The 20,488-nt window shown below is 46.7% G+C and overlaps 1 protein-coding gene across 2 annotated transcripts; it reads right to left on the bottom strand.

Moving 5' to 3' along the window:
- Positions 1-264: 264 nt before the first annotated feature.
- On the bottom strand, positions 265-16,296 carry LOC123768231 (zinc finger protein 3 homolog). Of its 2 annotated transcripts, none has more exons than XM_045758692.2 (3): positions 16,216-16,296; positions 10,649-10,774; positions 265-2,997 (listed from the first exon to the last, which is right to left on the bottom strand). In XM_045758692.2, the coding sequence occupies exons 1-3, from the start codon at positions 16,225-16,227 to the stop codon at positions 1,204-1,206; spliced, it is 1,932 nt and encodes a 643-aa protein (XP_045614648.1). In that variant the 5' UTR covers positions 16,228-16,296; the 3' UTR covers positions 265-1,203. The 2 variants fall into 2 exon arrangements, with proteins under 2 accessions (XP_045614648.1, XP_045614649.1); XM_045758693.2 differs by having other exon boundaries at positions 16,082-16,229.
- Positions 16,297-20,488: the final 4,192 nt, after the last annotated feature.

Below are 20,488 nucleotides of genomic sequence, written 5' to 3'. Positions count from 1 at the left end.
AAATGGAGTTTCTTTTATGTTCGAAGACTGGTGCCTATCCAAATACATGCGACATTACCCTAATTCAAACGGCACTGTATGTACATATTTTACACATAATACATTTTACATATAAATTATAATTATTTCTGTATTCATTTCTGTATTTCAGTTATTACTATTATTAATGTTCACACTCTTTGTTTTATAACCTCACTATTACTGACAGTTCAATGTGAGGATCAGCAGAACTCGGATAAACTCAGAATCAAGAAATACTCTTAATAGCTCAAAAAATATATTTTAGAAATTCACATATTATATATATATCCATTATACATATTATAACACTTGTGACAAAACAATGACTTTATATTTATATTCTTACCATGTATCAAAATATCTTGCACTTTATGAATAACAACAAACTATATAGCAAATCATTCATTTCTACACTAGAATTATTATCCTGATAGAGAAACAACCATTGATTTTTTAGAAAAATTATGTATACCTTATATTCATAACCAATGTCTCCACTGATGGAGAAATTAATACTTTAATAACATGTAATATTTTCTAAATATGCTCTACATACATATTGAATTATTTGTCTTTTTACAGATACTTGTACCTTTGAAGAACATCTTTTGGGGACACTTGAAAGCCATGGTGTACAGTACCAGGAAAAGATATGAACATGAATCGGAAAGGCATTCAAAATGTAACCGTATGTAACACCAGGAGTGTTATGCGAGTTCACCAGAAGTGGGACAATTACATCTGTTTGCATTTTCAACATAATGTAAAAAATGTAAACATATTTTGTGAATGAAGTTACACTTTGATAAAAGGTGATAATTTTGTCCATGTATGTAGACTTTTGGACCAATGTATAGTATATACACACAGTATAAATATATAAACTTTATATTTACAGGTACAGTATTCATTTAGCATGAGCAGCTAGGGAAAATATATACTAAATCCAGAGGGTAGAATAAGAAGATGGGTTATTATGGAAAGGGTTCATATGGACTAAAATCTGGTCTACGAATAAAAAAGTTACCGGTAATTAAGCAACCATCAAAATGCTTCATATTAAAATAATAAACAATACATATCCAAATCACATAATAAAGTGATTCTTGAACTGTTACATACATATAATTATCAATACTGTAATAGTTATGAAAGTAAAGGAAGATGCAAAGATGTGTTCTATCATGACTTTTGATAATACTGACTAATATCCCAGTCACTTATTTTAAAAATAGTTGATGGGTTTAAAATAGTAACTGTACCAGATGTTGGTAATGTAGAATCTCCAACTGGCTGTTCAAAGGTTTCATTACATAATACACTGTTATCTGAAATTCCTGTTAATACTGTATCACTTCGAGATATATTAGTGGCCTTATTGTCTACATTTAGCGGAAGTATGGTGGATGCTGTGTGAGATCCATCTTTAAGGGCATCTGCTGGTAGAAGAGAAGCATTTGTGGAAGGTGATCCATGAACAAGAGGTATTTGCAGAGATGTTGGATCAGTGTTCATTGTTACTATCATGTTTACACCCTCACCTGTAACAGTAAGTTGTTCCAAAGGAGTTAATGAAACAATATTAGTGTCACTGCCAACATCTACGCTTGAAATAATAATTCCTGTTTCAGCATTCTGTGACAAGGCACTTTCTTTTACATGAGAATGAAGAGTATGTTCTGATAACTGATCTACACTGTCAAATGTTAAGCAACACACATTACAATACATTGGCTCTTCTGTTGTTCCTGGCTTCTGCTTAATACAAATCGTCTTGTGTAATGAATTATCTGCAAGTGTGAACGGAGTTTTACGTCCATCACAATATACGTGCTCAGCATTATCATACAAAGGGTCTGATAGTTTTTTCCTGTGGTTACGGGTTTTTAAGTGATTGTTATATTTGCCCTCGGTAGGAAATGAGATGTTACAAGGTCTACACTTATATATATTGGAATCTTTCATATGTATCCTCATATGATTTCTGCAATTAGATATATATCTAAACACTTTGCCACACTCCTTACAAGAATATGGCTTTTCACCTGTATGCACCCTCTCATGACATTTAAGATCATCTTTTCTAACAAACTTTTTGCTGCATACTTGACAAACAAATTGTTTTTCTTTTTGGTGAATTAGCATATGCCTAATTAGTCTTGACTTAATTACGAAGCATTTTTTGCAGACTTTACACTGGTGCAATCCGGGACTTTCTGCCATGTGGATTTTTTCATGGATCTTCTTATCCCGATCCCTCAAAAACATTTTCTTGCAATGCTCGCACTGATGTGATTTGTCATTATTATGGATTCTCATGTGTTCTTTTAGAGAAAATTTATTACACAGTTTTTTATTACAAACATTACATACACATTCTTCAGTATGTTGCTGCCTGTGTTTGGCAAGATTGGATTTTGTGCTAGTAAGAAATCCACAAATATTACACTTGAATGACTTATCTTTAGTATGAATAAGCATATGTTCAACTCTGTGACTGTAAGCCCGGAATGTCTTGCTACACACTGGGCATGTGTGCTTTCTCTCTGGTTTGGATTCATTTCTCTTACTTACTTTCCTCATGGTAGCCAATGACAATGCTTTTGCAATAATACCATTCTCATTTGTTGCTAGGTCCACACTATTTAAAACAAGTAAACACTTTCCATCTTCATCCTCTATTACTTGGGAAAGTTTTGACTTCATAAATATCTTAAGAGCTTTGTTAAAACTTTGAATGGTATCTCGACACACGTCTACAAATTTACAAAGTTGTTTTTCAATTGATTCAAATTTCTTAAAACATTTAGCGCACACGACATCACTATACAAGTGAATGTCAGCAACAGATTTCTTTAAAATGTAACCAAGAAGATTAAGAAGAGGTTCAGCATTACCTATTCTGGTAAATGCACTGATGCTCCCACCTGGTGAGCCACATGTGAGACACAGACTCACGCTGGTCATGGTAGAATCCTGAAAAGAATACAAAATACTTGTATCTACAATCAAAAAACCAAAATCATACAAATGTATACATGTACAGTGGTACCTCCAAAATCAAGACCTACATATCATGGGTCCCTCTAAAAACAGACCAAATCCACTCACTGGTTAACATCCCCAAAATTCAGATTTATGAAGAAAACATTATGGATCCTGGGGGGCAGGGGTGAATTTGATGAAACCGGATTGTCAGTTCACCATGTAGATACAGTGTGCCCCTGCTGAATTAAATTCCTGCATGGATTGAATAAGTTCCTGAAGAGAATCAAATAAATGTTTCTTTTTGTGAGAATTATTCACGCAAATCAGAAGCCAAGCAAGCTCACCATGACACAGCCATGATAAAAGCATACCTAATCTACTGTAAAGTGCATACATTTTGTTCACTAAATTCAAATTCAATATATGTTATTCTACAAAAATATTATCAAACAATAATATAAGAAAAAAACCAGCATTGAATGTAATGAAACCCTATTTTCTGGGTGAGTCCCAGAGGCTCCGCCAAAGCTTTCTCAGGCTGATATGCTAATGTCAGACTTTGGCATCAGTCATGTGTATGGAGTTCTTAGGCCTACCGGGGACCACGGCCAGAACCGGGCCCCCACAGAGAGGCAAGGGGAGCAATGGCCTATAGAAACCCCCGTGTGGTTGGAAGCATTCTATGCCTGCTATCGACCGGAACAGGCACCCAGAAAGGTAAGTGCCTCAAAACAAACCCCTATTCTGGTTAAAATTGCTACCAAAAGCCGAACTAGTGGATAGAATTCCCCAACAGAAAACAAGCAAACTAGTGTGACGTCACACGTCACCGCGCCGCTGTCTCTGCAGCTTCCCCCCTCCCCGAGAAGGAGAAGGGAGAGCCCCAGACCCCCCACGCCGGCTACCCACACCTCAGTTCTTGAGGCTGGAATGTCAAAAACGCGAAAAAAACGCCGACCGGAGGGAGGGAGGGATGCCGGGGAGCCTCCAGGACTCACCCAGAAAATGGCGTTTCATTACATTCAACACTGGTTTTCTGGGGAAAGCCCCGTCAGCTCCCCGGAGCTAACTACCCACAGACAGAAAAAAGAGGGAACTACCCGGGAGGCGGTCGTCGCTCACTCAACTCATGGCCGAGACAACTGGCTGCAACCGCCGACCCAAAGCAACACAGGCCCAACGGGGCCCAGGGACATTCACAAGGTAACGAGCAGCCAGGACCCTGTTTGACCGCCAAAAACTCCATACCCAAATATCAGACCAAGACATATTCCCAAAGACGGCAGCAAGAGCCGTGAACTTACGGACGTCACGGGCACGGGGATAGACCGCAGGCTGGCTGGACTTGATAACCTTGCGGACGAACTTGGGAGACCCGAACCCGCGAACAGGGAAGAAGGGAAACCGGATCAACCCAAAGCACGTCCCCGGACACAGAAGCCATGGCGCGCAAATAACGGTGAAGCACCGCAACCTGGACATAAAACATGATGCACCCCCGGCCTGACCAACCAAGCATCAACTACCCATGGACCCCTCCGGAACGCAGCAGTCTCATTCTTCGCCAGAAAAGAAGAAGGCTGCAAGCGAACAAAACAATCTCCACGACCAAAAGAGCAGAAACCCCTGCGCCAGAGGAGAGCATGAAGCACGCCTACCCAACCCCCAGAGGCTAATGCCAACAAGAAAAGAGCCTTGGAGAAACAATCCCGGACTGAAGGGGCCACAACGAAACGAGGAGACGAAAGGTAAGCGAGCACTCGGTCCAAAGACCAGGACGGCTCAGGCGACGCATGAGCAGGCCAGAAGTGAAACAAGGCACGAGATAGCTTGCAAAACGGCGCAGACGTAACATCGATACCGAAGGCAAGCTGAAGCACCTCCGCCAGCACCGCACGATACGAGGCGACAGTGTTAGGCATAAGATGACGGTCCTGAAACAACCAAGAGAGAAAGAACAAGACCACCCTAACAGACAATGAACTAACACGACGAAGACGCAAAAAGAAACAGAAGGACCGCCAGGAAACTTCATACTGCCGCCGAGAAGAAGCCCTCAGGTGGGACATCAACACCAACAAGGAGGCCACCTGATCACCATAGAGATGATGATAGACTCGAGTCAAAAAACCCATACGCGAAGACTCGAGAAGATCGAACCAGCCACGTGACGTACCGGCCCGATTTGCTGAAAGAGGTGGAGCCGCGGGAAAACCCTTGGGTTCGGACACCGAGCAAGCAGCGCCTGAAACAAAGGCTGGGCCGGCCACCAAGGGGCCATAGAAGGACAACTCTCCCCTGGTAAGTCTCCAAGCGAGTCAGGACCTGGAGTAACAGCCGAACTGGGGAAAAGAGGTACAGGAACCCCACCTCGGCCAGTCTAGCCGAAAGGCATCGACCCCGATGGCCTCGCAATCAGGGGAAGGGCGCCGCATACATGGGAAAACGCCACGACCACGCCGACGCGAAGAGGTCCACCTCGGGGCGCCCGAATATCTGGCAAAGCCAATGGAAGGACTCGTCGTCGACCGTCCACTCCGTGGAGAGGGGAACGAAGCGAGACAGGGCATCGGCCAAGACGTTGGACACTTCCTGTATGTGAACCGCCAGGAGAGCCAAACCCCGAGAACCCAGCAGACGAGTCACCCGAAGCGACCAACCCCAAAGAGACAAGGACCAGCATCAAACCCCCGCGGTTCAGGCAATGAACTACCAGAAAGCAGTCTGAATGGAGCCAAATCATCGATCCGCGGGCGACCCAAATCCTCCAAAGAGCAAACCACACTGCCGCGAACTCCCGCACCGTGCTGTGAGCTCGACGGAAGGACAGATCCCAACGCCCCTGGCCGGCCTGGTGAGCACTGGTCACAAAGCCCCAGCCGAGAGACAACGCATCCGTGTACACATCGAGCGAGGGCTCGGGTAGGCGCCAAGGCACTGAACTCCGAAAAACCCGCAGAGGAAGCCGGTGACGCAGCAGCCGACGTAAGGCCCCTGGGGGTCGAACCCTGCGATCAGCGAGAGGCGGAAGGGGGTGACCCCGAAGGAACTATAACAGCCGACGAAGCCAAACCTCGACCCAGTGGGTAGATCACCATCGCGAAGTTCAGGCTCCCGCACAGCCCCTCGAGCAACCGCCGGGTGACCTGAAGGGCCCACCAGAAACAGACGAAGGCGGGACCGCAGCCGCAGGAGAGACTCCGGAAGGAGAGACAAGGAGGTGGTCCGAGAGTCCCAAACGAGACCCAGCAAAGTCCGAACCTGAGAGGGGACCAGATGGGACTTCCTCCAGTTCACCAAGAACCCAAACCTGGCGAGCTGGGAAAGAACCAAATCCCTGGCTAGCAAGCAAGCTGACCGGCTGAGAGCCCAAACCAGCCAGTCGTCGAATGTAGGCCAACACCCTAACACCTAGGAGACGCAAACGGGCTACCACGACCCGCGTAAGGCGTGTGAACACGCGAGGTGCCAGGTTCAACCCGAACGGGAGACAACGAAAGCGGTAACTCAGATGCCCCACAACAAAACCGAGCCAGTCCCTGAACCGTGGATGAATCGGGACATGCCAATAAGCGTCCCGGAGGTCCAGGGACAGCATCCAAGCGCCCGGCTCCAAGAGGAGCCGAACCTGAGACAGCGTAGTCATCCGAAAGGAGGGGCAATGAACCCCGGGGATCAGACGGGACAAGTCCAGAATGAACCGCAGGTCCACGCAGTCCCGTTTTGGGACCGGAAACAGACGGGAAACACATTTGAGGGACAACGTCGTTTCGACGACGCCCAAGCAAACCCACTCCAAGACAACTCGACAGAGTGCAGGGGAAAGAAACCTGCCCTGCCAGCCCCGACCACCCCAAGGGGGGGAGGGGTCACCCAACGCCACCGCAGGCCGACAGACACGACCCAAAACGCCCTCGAATCGTGGGAGCAGGCGTGGGCGAACAGCGCAAGCCGCCCCCCCATCGCCCCGTCAATGGGGCAAACCGCGAAAGGGCCAGCGCCCCTTATGAGACCAAGAACCCTGCACTGAGCGAACACCGCGCCGACCAGACGAGGGAGGGTCCGAAGTAGGAGGCACCCGAACCTGACACCAGTGGCCTACCACGACGAGAGGAACCCCGAGCCCTGGCACGACCCTTCCGGGAAGACCCACATTGGGACCCCTGGAAAACCAACAAGTCCGACATCGGACGACAAGCCGACGACGCAGCCTAAATAAACTGCGCCACGGCCAACTCTTTAAACGGAAGAGGACAAATAGGCAAAGAAAGAGCCTGAGCACAAGCAACCTACAAAGAGAGAGAAAATGGCGGAAAGAATGCCAAGAAACTTAATACTGACGTCGGGACGAAGCTCTTAAGTAGGGACATCAACAAAGCCATCATAAAGAAATGGTGAAATAATTTATCACCATAAAGATGGTGATAAATCCACGTCAAAAAGACCAGATGCGAAGAACGGAGGAGACCGAACCAGCCATGTACCGAACCAGTCTGATCTGCTGGAAGAGGCAGAGACACGGAAAATGCCCCGGGTTTGGACACCAAGCAAGCAGCACCTAAAACCAAGGAGCCATTAGGGCAACTCTCCCATGGTAAGACTCCAACTGAGCCAGAACCCAAAGCAACAGCTGGACCGGGGGGTAAGAGGTACAGCTAACCCCACCTTGACCAGTCCTGCCAAAAGGCATTCACCGCGAAGGCTCCGCAGTCGGGGAATTGCGCCACATATCGACATATCGGGAGACGTCTTGACAACGCCGATGCGTAGAGGTCCACCTCCGGGAACCCATACGTCTGGCAGAGCCAATTGAAAGAGTCGCCGTTGACCGTCCATTCCATAGACAGGGGAATGAATCATGACAGGCCTCGGCTAGGATGTTGGACACCCCCCGGATGTGAGCTGCATGGACCCTGAGAAACCAGCAGACGAGCCAGTCGAAGCAACCAGCCCCAAAGAGGCAAGGACCAAACGGGAACCCCCACGGCTCAAGCTGCAACCGAACCTCCGGAGAACAGTCAGAATGAAGCCAGATGGTCGAACCCTGAGCAACCCGAACCCTCCAAAGTGACAGCCAAACTGGCGCAAGCTCCCACACCATGCTGAGAGGCCCACGGAAAGATGAACCCCACTGCCCCAGCTGGCCTGATGAGCACTGGTCAAAGCCCCAGCCGAAAGACGTGTCCGTGAACGCATTGAGCGAGGGCTCGAGTAGGCCCCAAGGCACTGAACCCTAAAAAACACAAAGAGGAAGCCGGTGACGCAGCAACCAACGCAAAGCCCCTGGAGGCAGAACCCAGTGATCGCAAGAGAGGTGGAAGGGGTGTTCTTAAAGGAAACAGAGCAGATGCCAAAGCCAAACCCAACCTAGCAGGTAATCCAGCACAGCAAAGTTCAGACTCCTGCACAAAAGCTCGAGTAACCGCCGAGTGACCTGGGACCCTCCCCCCAGAAACAGAGTTGCAGCAATGCCTCCGGATAGAGACAAGGAAGGGGTCCGAGAGGCACAAACAAACCCAGCTAGGTTCGAATCTGGAATGGGAACCAGATGGGACTTCTGCCAGTTCACCCGGAACCCGAACCCAGTGAGCTGGGAAAGAACCACGCTCCTAGTGAGCAGACATGCAGACTGACTTAGAGCCCACACCAGCCAGTCATCGAGGTAGGCCATAACCTAAATCCCTAGCAGAAGCAGATGGGTCACCACGACTCGGTAAGACCCTGCCCGAAACGCTGCACGTACTAGTGGCTTTACAAGACTGTAATTACCATATTATGTATCCTCACATTCCCAATGTACCTTCTTGTATATGCATAAATAAATAAATAAATAAATAAATGAATATGTGAGGTGCCAGATTCAAGCCAATAGGAAGGCAATGAATGCTGTAAGCTTGATGTCCCACCAAGAAACCTAACCAGTCCCTGAAACCTGGATGAATGGGAACATGCTAATATGCATCCCCTGAGGTCCAGGGGCATCATCCAGGCACCTGGCTCCAACAGAAGCCGAACCTGAGACAGAGTGGTCATCCGAAAGGGAGGGGTAAGGAATCCAGGGGTTCAGACGGGACAAGTCCAGAATGAATCGCAGATCCACACAGTCCCGTTTCGGCACTAGAAACAGGCGGGAAACCTACCTGAGGGATAGGAATCGTTTCAACCATGCCCAAGCACACCCACTCGAAGAGGACCCGACGGAGCACAGGGAAAAGAAGCTTGTCCGCCCCCCCCCCCAGCCCTGAACCCCCTAAAGGAGGCAACAGTCGCCAAATGCCACCACAGGCCAGAGGATATGACCTTAAACGCTCACGAACTGTGGGACCACGTGTGAGCAAACAGCGAGAGCCTTCTCCCCTATCGCCCCGTTGACGAGGCGACGGGGGGAGTCTCATGCTATTTGAAAGCCGGTGAGGATGAGCCGGATCGAATGCCTCAGTCCCCAACCCTAATGGGGCAGCACCCAAAGCTACCTGTGTCTCATTACCAACTAAACCCCGCTCCAACTCTGAAACACTCAAGACGTTAGGGAGCCGGAAGCAGGGGAAGGGGGAAGGGGAAAAAACAGGGTGAACAACAGGGAAAAGACCAGGGAGCGCGTACTGAACCAAAGTCGAAGTGATTAATACCCCCAAGTCCGGGCCCTTATAACCAAAATGGGCTGCGAGCCAATATTGTACATCACTGCACAGTATAGGTTTCTAAGCAAATATTACACAAATACTGTATAAAGCAATCTGTACTAGACTTTGAATGCTTTAAATTTGGCTACCATATGTTTAGAAAAATATACACAATGTCCTACATAATTAAAAATATTTAAGTTCCCAGAGAGCCACAAAGTGGCTAAAGTGCTTAAAATTAATACAGTACATTATATACAGTGATCCAAAGGAATGTTTACATAATATAATAAAGGCAATTTCCTTGAAACATAAAGTAATAACATTTTTTACTATAACACCTTGCACTCTATACATTTTATACATGAAACTTTTAATAAATAAAATAAATAAATAAATAAATTTATGTTATGATGAAAGACTGGAGGTATTAAATATACCAAAGCTAGAAGATAGAAGGAAAAAAAAAGAGGCAATCTGATCACCACTTACAAAATAATAACAGGAATTGACCAAATTTACAGAGGAACTCCTGAAACTGGCAACCTCAAGAACAAGAGGTCATAGATTTAAGCTAAGGAAATAAAGGTGCTGAACGAAATTAGAAAGTTTTCTTTTAGAAACACAGTGGTAGATGGTTGGAACAAGTTAAGTGAGAAAGTAGTGGAGACCAAACCCAGTAGTAGTTTCAAAGTGTTACAGTATATGACAGAGTATTGGGAAGACGGGACACCACAAGCATAGCGTTCATCCTGTAACTACACTTAGGTAATTACATATACACACACACACACAGTTTTGTGAGAGTAAAGGATTACACTACTAAAATTGCCTTTCAATGTCACTTTTACCTGAGGGTAACCACCCACCTTTAGTGGCCTCAATGAGAACTTGTCAATGAGAACATTGAGAACCCGGAGACTTGTCAAAGGTCCCCCCCCCCCATTTGTCCTGAAATTGAAACTATGGTAGTTTGAAATTATGGTAGTTTACCATACCATTCTGTATAACTATACCTGAGTTAATTCCTGTTTTAATTCCCTTTCCACAATGGATTCAAATTTCTTTTGCAAGTCTACAGAAGCTTCATGATCCACTGTGTGTACAGCAGAAGGCCCTCCAGGGTCAGCAGCTGCCATCATCTGTGGAAAGTACACTAGCTGAACTATAACATGTTTTTAACTGCTACAGTAAATTTTTTAAAATACTGTATGCTAATCTGTAACTGCATTGAAGCATTACTGTACCACAAACTTGGTTATCCACATTTGTTGGGACCTGAAGGTGGTGGTTTGCAGGCCACTGCCTCAGTGTTAATCATAGTACATTCTGGGATGGCACTTCCAGCATTACTACTGGTGGCAGGAAGTTCAAACTATATTATCTGTTAACCCCAAGTCTAAGGGTGATTTTATTTTCAGAGTAATCTGACTCGGTTACTTCCCGAGTACATTCTGTTGTATTTATCGGACAGAATTACTGGTAGCAACGATCGGACCTATTAATTACCCAAAGCCTTCTAGCGTTTCATAAGTAATGAAGAAATGTAACATTTACTCACTATAATGTTGGTGCTGAATGCAGAACATGAAAAACATATTTTACTCTGAAATACAGTAATATCATTTTATAACAATATTAGATGAAGCTATGTGGCAATTGATGCCAGAGGAAGTCAACGAGCCAAGCAACAAAGTTGAGGAGCAACTTAGCCAAGATATGGTGATGCCTGGAGGTTATATTAGGTTAGGTACAGGAGGCTGATATGCCAGCGAACACTCTCCAGGCAACAATATATCTTGGATAAGTCGCTCCACAACATTGTCGCTTGGATCGTCGATGTCCTTTGGTGTCACCTGCTACTTAGTTTCGTCTAATTTCATTATAAAATATTATTTCAGAATAATAATGTTTTTTTATGTTCTACAGTCAGCACCAACATTATAGTCATTATAGTCGGTAAATAAAGTACGTCATATTTCTTCATTACTTACGTAATGCAAGGAGGCTTTAGGTAGCTTTGGGTAATTAGTAGCACCTGTAACCATCAGGCAGGATGACATTCTGACAACATGCACGTGAACTTTTGATGCGGTTACTGCAGGACAATGTTAACCTGAATTTACCTGAGGGCCACTAACACACTAGTGGCCTCAACAAGGACAGGAAGCCGGCGGCTTATCAAAAGTCCCACTTATTTGCCCTTCTACCCCCCCCCCCCCATATTTATGTTATGGAACATTTAAAAAAAAGAGATATTTCAGCATTGGAATGACTGCCAAAAGGTTCTATTCATAATAATTCAAGGCATTTCAAGTCCTAAATGCTGACCGCCAATGGAACACTCTTGCTAACTACCAGTTGGACAACCTAACCGACCCACCACAATTGCCACCAGGTAGCAGCACCATACAACCAAAGAGAATTTTGGAGTAAAGTAATTATCAAAAGAAGGCACCAAGCCTAAGAGATTATTCAGCCAATAATTTTGGAGCAAGTGGCATCATCACTCACAAAAAATATTTATTGTATGATTAAATTAAATTAAATTTTATTGTATGATTAAAAATAAGTATGATTTACCAACAAGATCAACATTTAATTAGTATAAATTTTATTATTTCATTTCCCTGTAGATTTCTTTATATCAAAGAAACTGGATTTCTTTATATCTAAGAAGCTGGATTTCTTTATATCTAAGAAACTGTGAATTTCTTTATAACTAAGAAACTGTGGATTTCTTTATATCAAAGAAACTATGGACTTCTTTATATCAAAGAAACTAGATTTCTTTATATCTAAGAAATTGTGGATTTCTTTATATCAAAGAAATTGTGGATTTCTTTAAATCAAAGAAACTGAGGATTTCTTTATATCTAAGAAACTGTGGATTTCTTTATATCAAAGAAACTATGGACTTCTTTATATCAAACAAACTGTAGATTTCTTTATATCTAAGAAACTGGATTTTGTCCTACTATATATTCTGTAATTTAAATTACAGTATTTACCAAATATATATTTCATAAGCTGCACTAGTGGCTGACAGCTACTTGGAACAATGGTACTCTATTAGAGTATTAGGTAAGTACTCTCTAAGGGTTAAAGAGTAGCGATGACGTAGCACGACTACACTTGTGAATGAATACATGGTGTGCAAAAGACAACAAACCACAGTACAGTACATGATTTGGCTACACCTCGATTGCCTTAGCACCTGGCCCTACGAGAGCCAAGACTAGGAGCACCTGGCCCCACGAGAGCCAAGACTAGGAGCACCTGGCCCTACGAGAGCCAAGACTAGGGGCACCTGGCCCTACGAGAGCCAAGACTAGGAGCACCTAGCCCCACGAGAGCCAAGACTAGGAGCACCTGGCCCTACGAGAGCCAAGACTAGGAGCACCTGGCCCCACGAGAGCCAAGACTAGGAGCACCTGGCCCTACGAGAGCCAAGACTAGGGGCACCTGGCCCCACGAGAGCCAAGACTAGGAGCACCTGGCCCTACGAGAGCCAAGACTAGGAGCACCTGGCCCCACGAGAGCCAAGACTAGGAGCACCTGGCCCTACGAGAGCCAAGACTAGGGGCACCTGGCCCTACGAGAGCCAAGACTAGGAGCACCTGGCCCCACGAGAGCCAAGACTAGGAGCACCTGGCCCTACAAGAGCCAAGACTAGGGGCACCTGGCCCTACGAGAGCCAAGACCAGGAGCATCTGGCCCCACGAGAGCCAAGACTAGGAGCACCTGGCCCCACGAGAGCCAAGACTAGGGGCAACTGGCCCTACGAGAGCCAAGACTAGGAGCACCTGGCCCCACAAGAGCCAAGACTAGGGGCACCTGGCCCTACGAGAGTCAAGACTAGGGGCACCTGGCCCCACGAGAGCCAAGACCAGGAGCATCTGGCCCCACGAGAGCCAAGACTAGGAGCACCTGGCCCCACGAGAGCCAAGACTAAGAGCACCTGGCCCTACGAGAGCCAAGACTAGGAGCACCTGGCCCCGCGAGAGCCAAGACTAGGAGCACCTGGCCCTACGAGAGCCAAGACTAAGAGTACCTGGCCCCACGAGAGCCAAGACTAGAAGCACCTGGCCCCACGAGAGCCAAGACTAGGAGCACCTGGCCCTACGAGAGCCAAGACTAAGAGCACCTGGCCCCACGAGAGCCAAGACTAGGAGCACCTGGCCCCGCGAGAGCCAAGACTAGGAGCACCTGGCCCTACGAGAGCCAAGACTAAGAGCACCTGGCCCCACGAGAGCCAAGACTAAGAGCACCTGGCCCCGCGAGAGCCAAGACTAGGAGCACCTGGCCCCACGAGAGCCAAGACTAGGAGCACCTGGCCCTACGAGAGCCAAGACTAGGAGCACCTGGCCCCACGAGAGCCAAGACTAGGGGCACCTGGCCCCACGAGAGCCAAGACTAGGAACACCTGGCCCCACGAGAGCCAAGACTAGGGGCACCTGGCCCCAGGAGAGCCAAGACTAGGAGCACCTAGCCCTACGAGAGCCAAGACTAGGAGCACCTGGCCCTACGAGAGCCAAGACTAGGAGCACCTGGCCCCACGAGAGCCAAGACTAGGGGCACCTGGCCCCACGAGAGCCAAGACTAGGAGCACCTGGCCCCACGAGAGCCAAGACTAGGGGCACCTGGCCCCACGAGAGCCAAGACTAGGAGCACCTGGCCCCACGAGAGCCAAGACTAGGGGCACCTGGCCCCACGAGAGCCAAGACTAGGAGCACCTAGCCCTACAAGAGCCAAGACTAGGAGCACCTGGCCTCACGAGAGCTAAGACTAGGGGCACCTGGCCCCACGAGAGCCAAGACTAGGAGCACCTGGCCCTACGAGAGCCAAGACAAGGAGCACCTGGCCCCACGAGAGCCAAGACTAGGGGCACCTGGCCCCACGAGAGCCAAGACTAGGAGCACCTAGCCCCACGAGAGCCAAGACTAAGAGCACCTGACCCTACGAGAGCCAAGACTAGGAGCACCTAGCCCTACGAGAGCCAAGACTAGGAGCACCTGGCCTCACGAGAGCTAAGACTAGGGGCACCTGGCCCCACGAGAGCCAAGACTAGGAGCACCTGGCCCCACGAGAGCCAAGACTAGGAGCACCTGGCCCCACGAGGGCCAAGACTAGGAGCACCTGGCCCTACGAGAGCCAAGACTAGGAGCACCTGGCCCCACGAGAGCCAAGACTAGGAGCACCTGGCCCTACGAGAGCCAAGACTAGGAGCACCTGGCCCCACGAGAGCCAAGACTAGGAGCACCTGGCCCCACGAGAGCCAAGACTAGGAGCACCTGGCCCTACGAGAGCAAAGACTAAGCGGTCCGTCTAATTACCACAAGCTACACAAGCTTCAGAAAGCTTCCTGGCAATACGTTAGTAATGAATAAATGATATATTTACTCATTATAATGTAGGTGCTGAATGTACAACATGAAAAAACATAATTTTAATCTGAAAAAGTATCTTTTTATAAAGAAATTAGACGAAAATAAAAAGCTGGTGACGCCAAATCAAGTCGACGATCCAAGCTTCGGTTAGGTTAGGTTAGGTTTGGTTTAGTTAAGTTAGGTTAGGTTAGGATAGGTTAGGATAGGTTAGGATAGGTTAGGTTAGGTTAGGTCAGCCTAACTTAACATATCTTATTTATTCATTACTAACGTATTGCCAGGAAGCTTTCTGAAGCTTGTGTAGCTTGTGGTAGCTTGTGGTAATTAGACGGACCCAGACTAAGAGCACCTGGCCCCACGAGAGCCTAGACTAGGAGCACCTGGCCCCATGAGAGCCAAGACTAGGAGCACCTATCCCCAAGAGAGCCAAGACTAAGAGCACCTGGCCCCTCGAGAGCCAAGACTAGGAGCACCTGGCCCTACGAGAGTCAAGACTAGGGGCACCTGGCCCCACGAGAGCCAAGACTAGGAGCACCTGGCCCCTCGAGAGCCAAGACTAGGAGCACCTGGCCCTACGAGAGTCAAGACTAGGGGCACCTGGCCCTACGAGAGTCAAGACTAGGGGCACCTGGCCCCACGAGAGCCAAGACTAGGAGCACCTGGCCCCTCGAGAGCCAGACTAGGAGCACCTGGCCCTACGAGAGTCAAGACTAGGGGCACCTGGCCCTACGAGAGTCAAGACTAGGGGCACCTGGCCCCACGAGAGCCAAGACTAGGAGCACCTGGCCCCTCGAGAGCCAAGACTAGGAGCACCTGGCCCTACGAGAGTCAAGACTAGGAGCACCTGGCCCTACGAGAGCCAAGACTAGGAGCACCTGGCCCTACGAGAGCCAAGACTAGGAGCACCTGGCCCTACGAGAGCCAAGACTAGGAGCACCTGGCCCTACGAGAGCCAAGACTAGGAGCACCTGGCCCCACGAGAGCCAAGACTAGGAGCACCTGGCCCTACGAGAGCCAAGAGCACCTGGCCCCACGAGAGCCAAGAGAGCTTATACCAACCTTGCAGAGGCCCAACACGACCCTCGTGCAGCTGGTTCAACGTTGTCACTACTTGTTTCAGCCTGCCAACCTGCGGACAACATTGAGGCGTGACCAAGCAGCCTGTGAGGCGGGCACACTGCATCAACTCTCACCTGTTTCCTCATCCTCGCTCGCTAACCCTTCATATACAAACTAGTACCACCACATTCCTCTCTATACTCAAGCTTGTTAATTATGTAAAGAAAAAATCAACACTTCATGAAGTATTTAATTGTAATATATATATATATTATATTTATTTATTTGTTGTTGTTTTAGGGGCGACGAGGATCGGGAGGTCGGATGCGCTCCGGCGGCCCCGTACTGGGAAATAGTAGAGGGGGATGGTGATGATGATGATGATGATGATGATGATGATGATGATGATGATGATGATGATGATGATGATGATGATGATGATGATGATGATGATGATGATGATGATGATGGTGATGATGATGATGATGATGATGATGATGATGATGATGATGATGATGATGATGGTGATGGTGATGATGATGATGATGATGATGATGATGATGATGATGATGGTGATGGTGATGATGATGATGATGATGATGATGATGATGATGATGATGATGATGATGATGATGATGATGGTGATGATGATGATGATGATGATGATGATGATGGTGGTGATGGTGATGATGATGATGATGATGATGATGATGATGATGATGATGATGGTGATGATGATGATGATGATGATGATGATGATGATGATGATGATGATGATGATGATGATGATGATGATGATGATGAAGATGATGATGATGATGGTGGTGATGGTGATGATGATGATGATGATGATGATGATGATGATGATGATGATGATGATGATGATGATGAAGATGATGATGATGATGGTGGTGATGGTGATGATGATGATGATGATGATGATGATGATGATGATGATGATGATGATTTATTTGCAAGAAGGAACAATGGTTTGGTGAGATTACATAGGATTGGATTGGTATTTTTACATTCATGCAAAGCCACTAGCTCAAGCCTCCCCCCCCCCCCCCCCCCCGGCAAGCACAACTAGGTGAGTACTATACACACAGCGTTTCGGGAAGCTGGGATCGGGATGGGATCCCTACCAGGGTTGCCAGATTGGGCTAAAAGTAGCAAATTGGGCTACTTTTTAAAGTTCTTTTGTGTTGCTAAATTTTGAATCTCGCTACTTGCGACTTTTTAGGCTATTTTAAAAATCAGTTCGGCTAATTTGGGCTACTAATGTTAAGATAATCAATGACTTATTATTTATGCATTTATAATGTAATGTATGTAAATCACAGCTACATCCAACTGCCTGGTTGACCAGACTATGAAAGAAGGACCTGAGGACGTTAATCCTCATAAGAGAACATAAGAATCTAAAAAGTTTCTAAAACTGTTGCAATTCTTTCTACGATCCGATATGTACTTCGCCCTGCCCTGGAGACGCTCTATTACTCTTTCATCTATCCTTATCTTAATTATAGTATTTGTGCTTGGGGTTCTACTACCCAAAATCATCTACATTCTCTAATTACTCAACACAAAGCTTCTATTAGAACAATATCAAACTTTGGCCCCAGACAGCACTCGGCACCCTTACTTAAATCTTTGAATATGTTACATATTAAGTCACTGCACATCCTCTCAAGTGTACTCTATATATTTAAAACTGTGAACTGTAATGCCAATCCTGACCTTAAATGCTCTCTAGAAGGTTGTAACAGAACCCATGGGCACCACACCAGAAACAAATACTAATTTGATATTCCAAGAGTGCACATTAATCAAACTATAAATGCTATACAAATCAAGGGACTCAGAATATGGAATGACCTTCCCAATCATGTCAAAGGATATACCTCTCTCAACCGGTTTAAGATAAAAACAAAGTACTACCTAATAAACTCCATGTAACCTACCTTATTCCCTAAATGTCAACCCATGTCTTGCTATTTTCAAACAATACTTTTTGTTGACCAACTTGTTTATTTGCTGATTTCTGCCATCCCCCCCCCCCCATCCCTTTCAACACAATTTATGCTTTAATCTCAAATAGTATTAAGTTTTAGTCCAAGTGTTTTCCCCCATACCTTGCCCAAAACGCGTTCTAGTCTTCTTCAGTGGCGTCTGACAACTTGAAGGAAATCCTACCTGAGCACCTAGTTCAACAGGCAGGGGTACATGATCCCAGCATCACAGACTGCACAACCAAATGGGTCTCTCTCGCAGGACCAGCACCCCAACCATCGCCTTCTGAAACCCATAAGCAATCCAGCTGGGATCGCCCCATTGCCGACCAAGAAGCTGCGACAACACCACATGACACTGCCCGACGTAGAGCTGTAGCAGCTCCCCATGCAGGTGACTTCCTATTAGCAACCCCAATGTCAGCAACCGGCACCCATCTCACACCGCAGGCCCTCCGAATTGCTGTGGTTCTCCGCCTCGCTGCCCCAATCCACACCGGATACAGGTGTATTTGCGGCGAGGCAGAGGCCCGAAAGGTATGGACGGCATGGCCTTCTCTGCCAAAGAACAGGAGGATGGCATGCAAGACACGGCGAGGGTAACAACATTATTAAGAGAAGCCTTACCACAGCCGGTTGTCCCACAGTGAGAGCGCCCCGTTACCTAATGTCCCGCAACTCTGATGAGCCTGTCGGTCGCCCAGACGGAATCACGATGCACCCCTGTAAGAATGGTAGACAGTTGGTGTGGGACTACACTTGCGTTTCAACTTTAGCCAACACCTATGTTGACTTCAGTGCTACACAAGCAGGAGGAGCTGCCAATCACTGGGAAGCAGCCAAGTCACATAAATACAGAGACCCTGAGCACCACTACAATTTTGTCCCCATTACCTCAGACACTTGGTGCCTGGGGTAAAAGTGCTTCTAGCTTTTTGAAGGAGTTGGGGTTCCAAGCTAATCGAAACAACTAGAGACCCTAGAGCTGCCAGTTTTCTCTTTCAGCGCCTTAGTATGGCAATCCAGAGAGGAAATGCTCACTGCATCCATGGTTCCTGCCCGCCATCTGAGGAGCTATACAACTTGTGACAAGTAGCCTTGTACCCTGCATGTAACCAATGTTGTAACTTTTTTGTGTAATGGCATTTTCAAATAAAGTTAGATATATATACACACATACCAAAAGAATAGGGGTGGTAGGAGAGGAAAATATCAAAGTATTCAGTGAGGATCCACAAGGTCTTCTCTGAGTACTCTTTATTTTCTTCTCCGAGGCTATGGCCCGGTCCCTACACTTGCACCAGAGGTGGTACCCCTTCTAGGTGTGTGTGTGTAATTACCTAAGTGTAGTTACAGGATGAGAGCTACACTCGTGGTGTCCCATCTTCTCAACACTCTTTGTGTAATTACCTAAGTGTAGTTACAGGATGAGAGCTATGCTCAGTGGTGTCCCGTCTTCCCAACACTCTTTGTCATATAACACTTTGAAATTACTGACGGTCTTAGCCTCCACCAACTTCTCACCTAACTTGGTCCAACCATCTACTACTCTGTTTGCGACAGTGAATTTTCTTATATTTCTTCGGCATCTGTGTTTAGCTAGCTTAAATCTATGACCTCTTGATCTTAAAGTTCCAGATCTCAGGAAATCTTCCCTATCGATTTTATCAATTCCTGTTACTATTTTATACATAGTGATCATATCACCTCTTTTTCTTCTGTCTTCTAGTTTTGGCATATTTAATGCCTTTAACCTCTCCTCGTAGCTCTTGCCCTTCAGTTCTGGGAGCCACTTAGTAGCATGTCTTTGCACCTTTTCCAGTTTGTTGATGTGCTTCTTAAGATATTGGCACCACACAACCGCTGCATTTTCTAGCTTTGGCCTAACAAAAGTCGTGAACAATTTCTTTAGTATATTGCCATCCATGTATTTAAAAGCAATTCTGAAGTTAGAAAGCGTGGCATAGGCTCCTCGCACAACGTTCTTTATGTGGTCCTCAGGTGATAGTTTTCTATCTAGAACCACCCCTAGATCTCTTTCTTTATCAGAATGCTTTAAAGATTTCTCACATAATATATAGGTTGCGTGGGGCCTATGGTCTCCTATTCCACGTGCGTGCGTGCGTGCGCGCGCGTGCGTGTGCGTGTGTGTACTCACCTAGTTGTGTTTGCGGGGGTTAAGCTCTGGCTCTTTGGTCCCGCCTCTCAACCGTCAATCAACAGGTGTACAGATTCATGAGCCTATCGGGCTCTGTCATATCTACACTTGAAACTGTGTATGGAGTCAGCCTCCACCACATCACTTCCTAATGCATTCCATTTGTCAACCACTCTGACACTAAAAAAGTTCTTTCTAATATCTCTGTGGCTCATTTGGGCACTCAGTTTCCACCTG

This window comes from Procambarus clarkii, chromosome 59 (genome assembly GCF_040958095.1).
Source record: "Procambarus clarkii isolate CNS0578487 chromosome 59, FALCON_Pclarkii_2.0, whole genome shotgun sequence".
Classification (NCBI taxonomy): domain Eukaryota; kingdom Metazoa; phylum Arthropoda; class Malacostraca; order Decapoda; family Cambaridae; genus Procambarus; species Procambarus clarkii.
The sequence above is the reverse complement of the archived record's forward strand: the minus strand, read 5'-3'. Positions and strand labels throughout refer to the sequence as shown.

Coding starts and splice junctions, on each gene's coding strand:
- LOC123768231 (XM_045758692.2), bottom strand. Junction 2,998..10,648: donor TAAAACAGGAATTAACTCAG/GTATAGTTATAC, acceptor TATTCTTTTCAG/GATTCTACCATGACCAGCGT.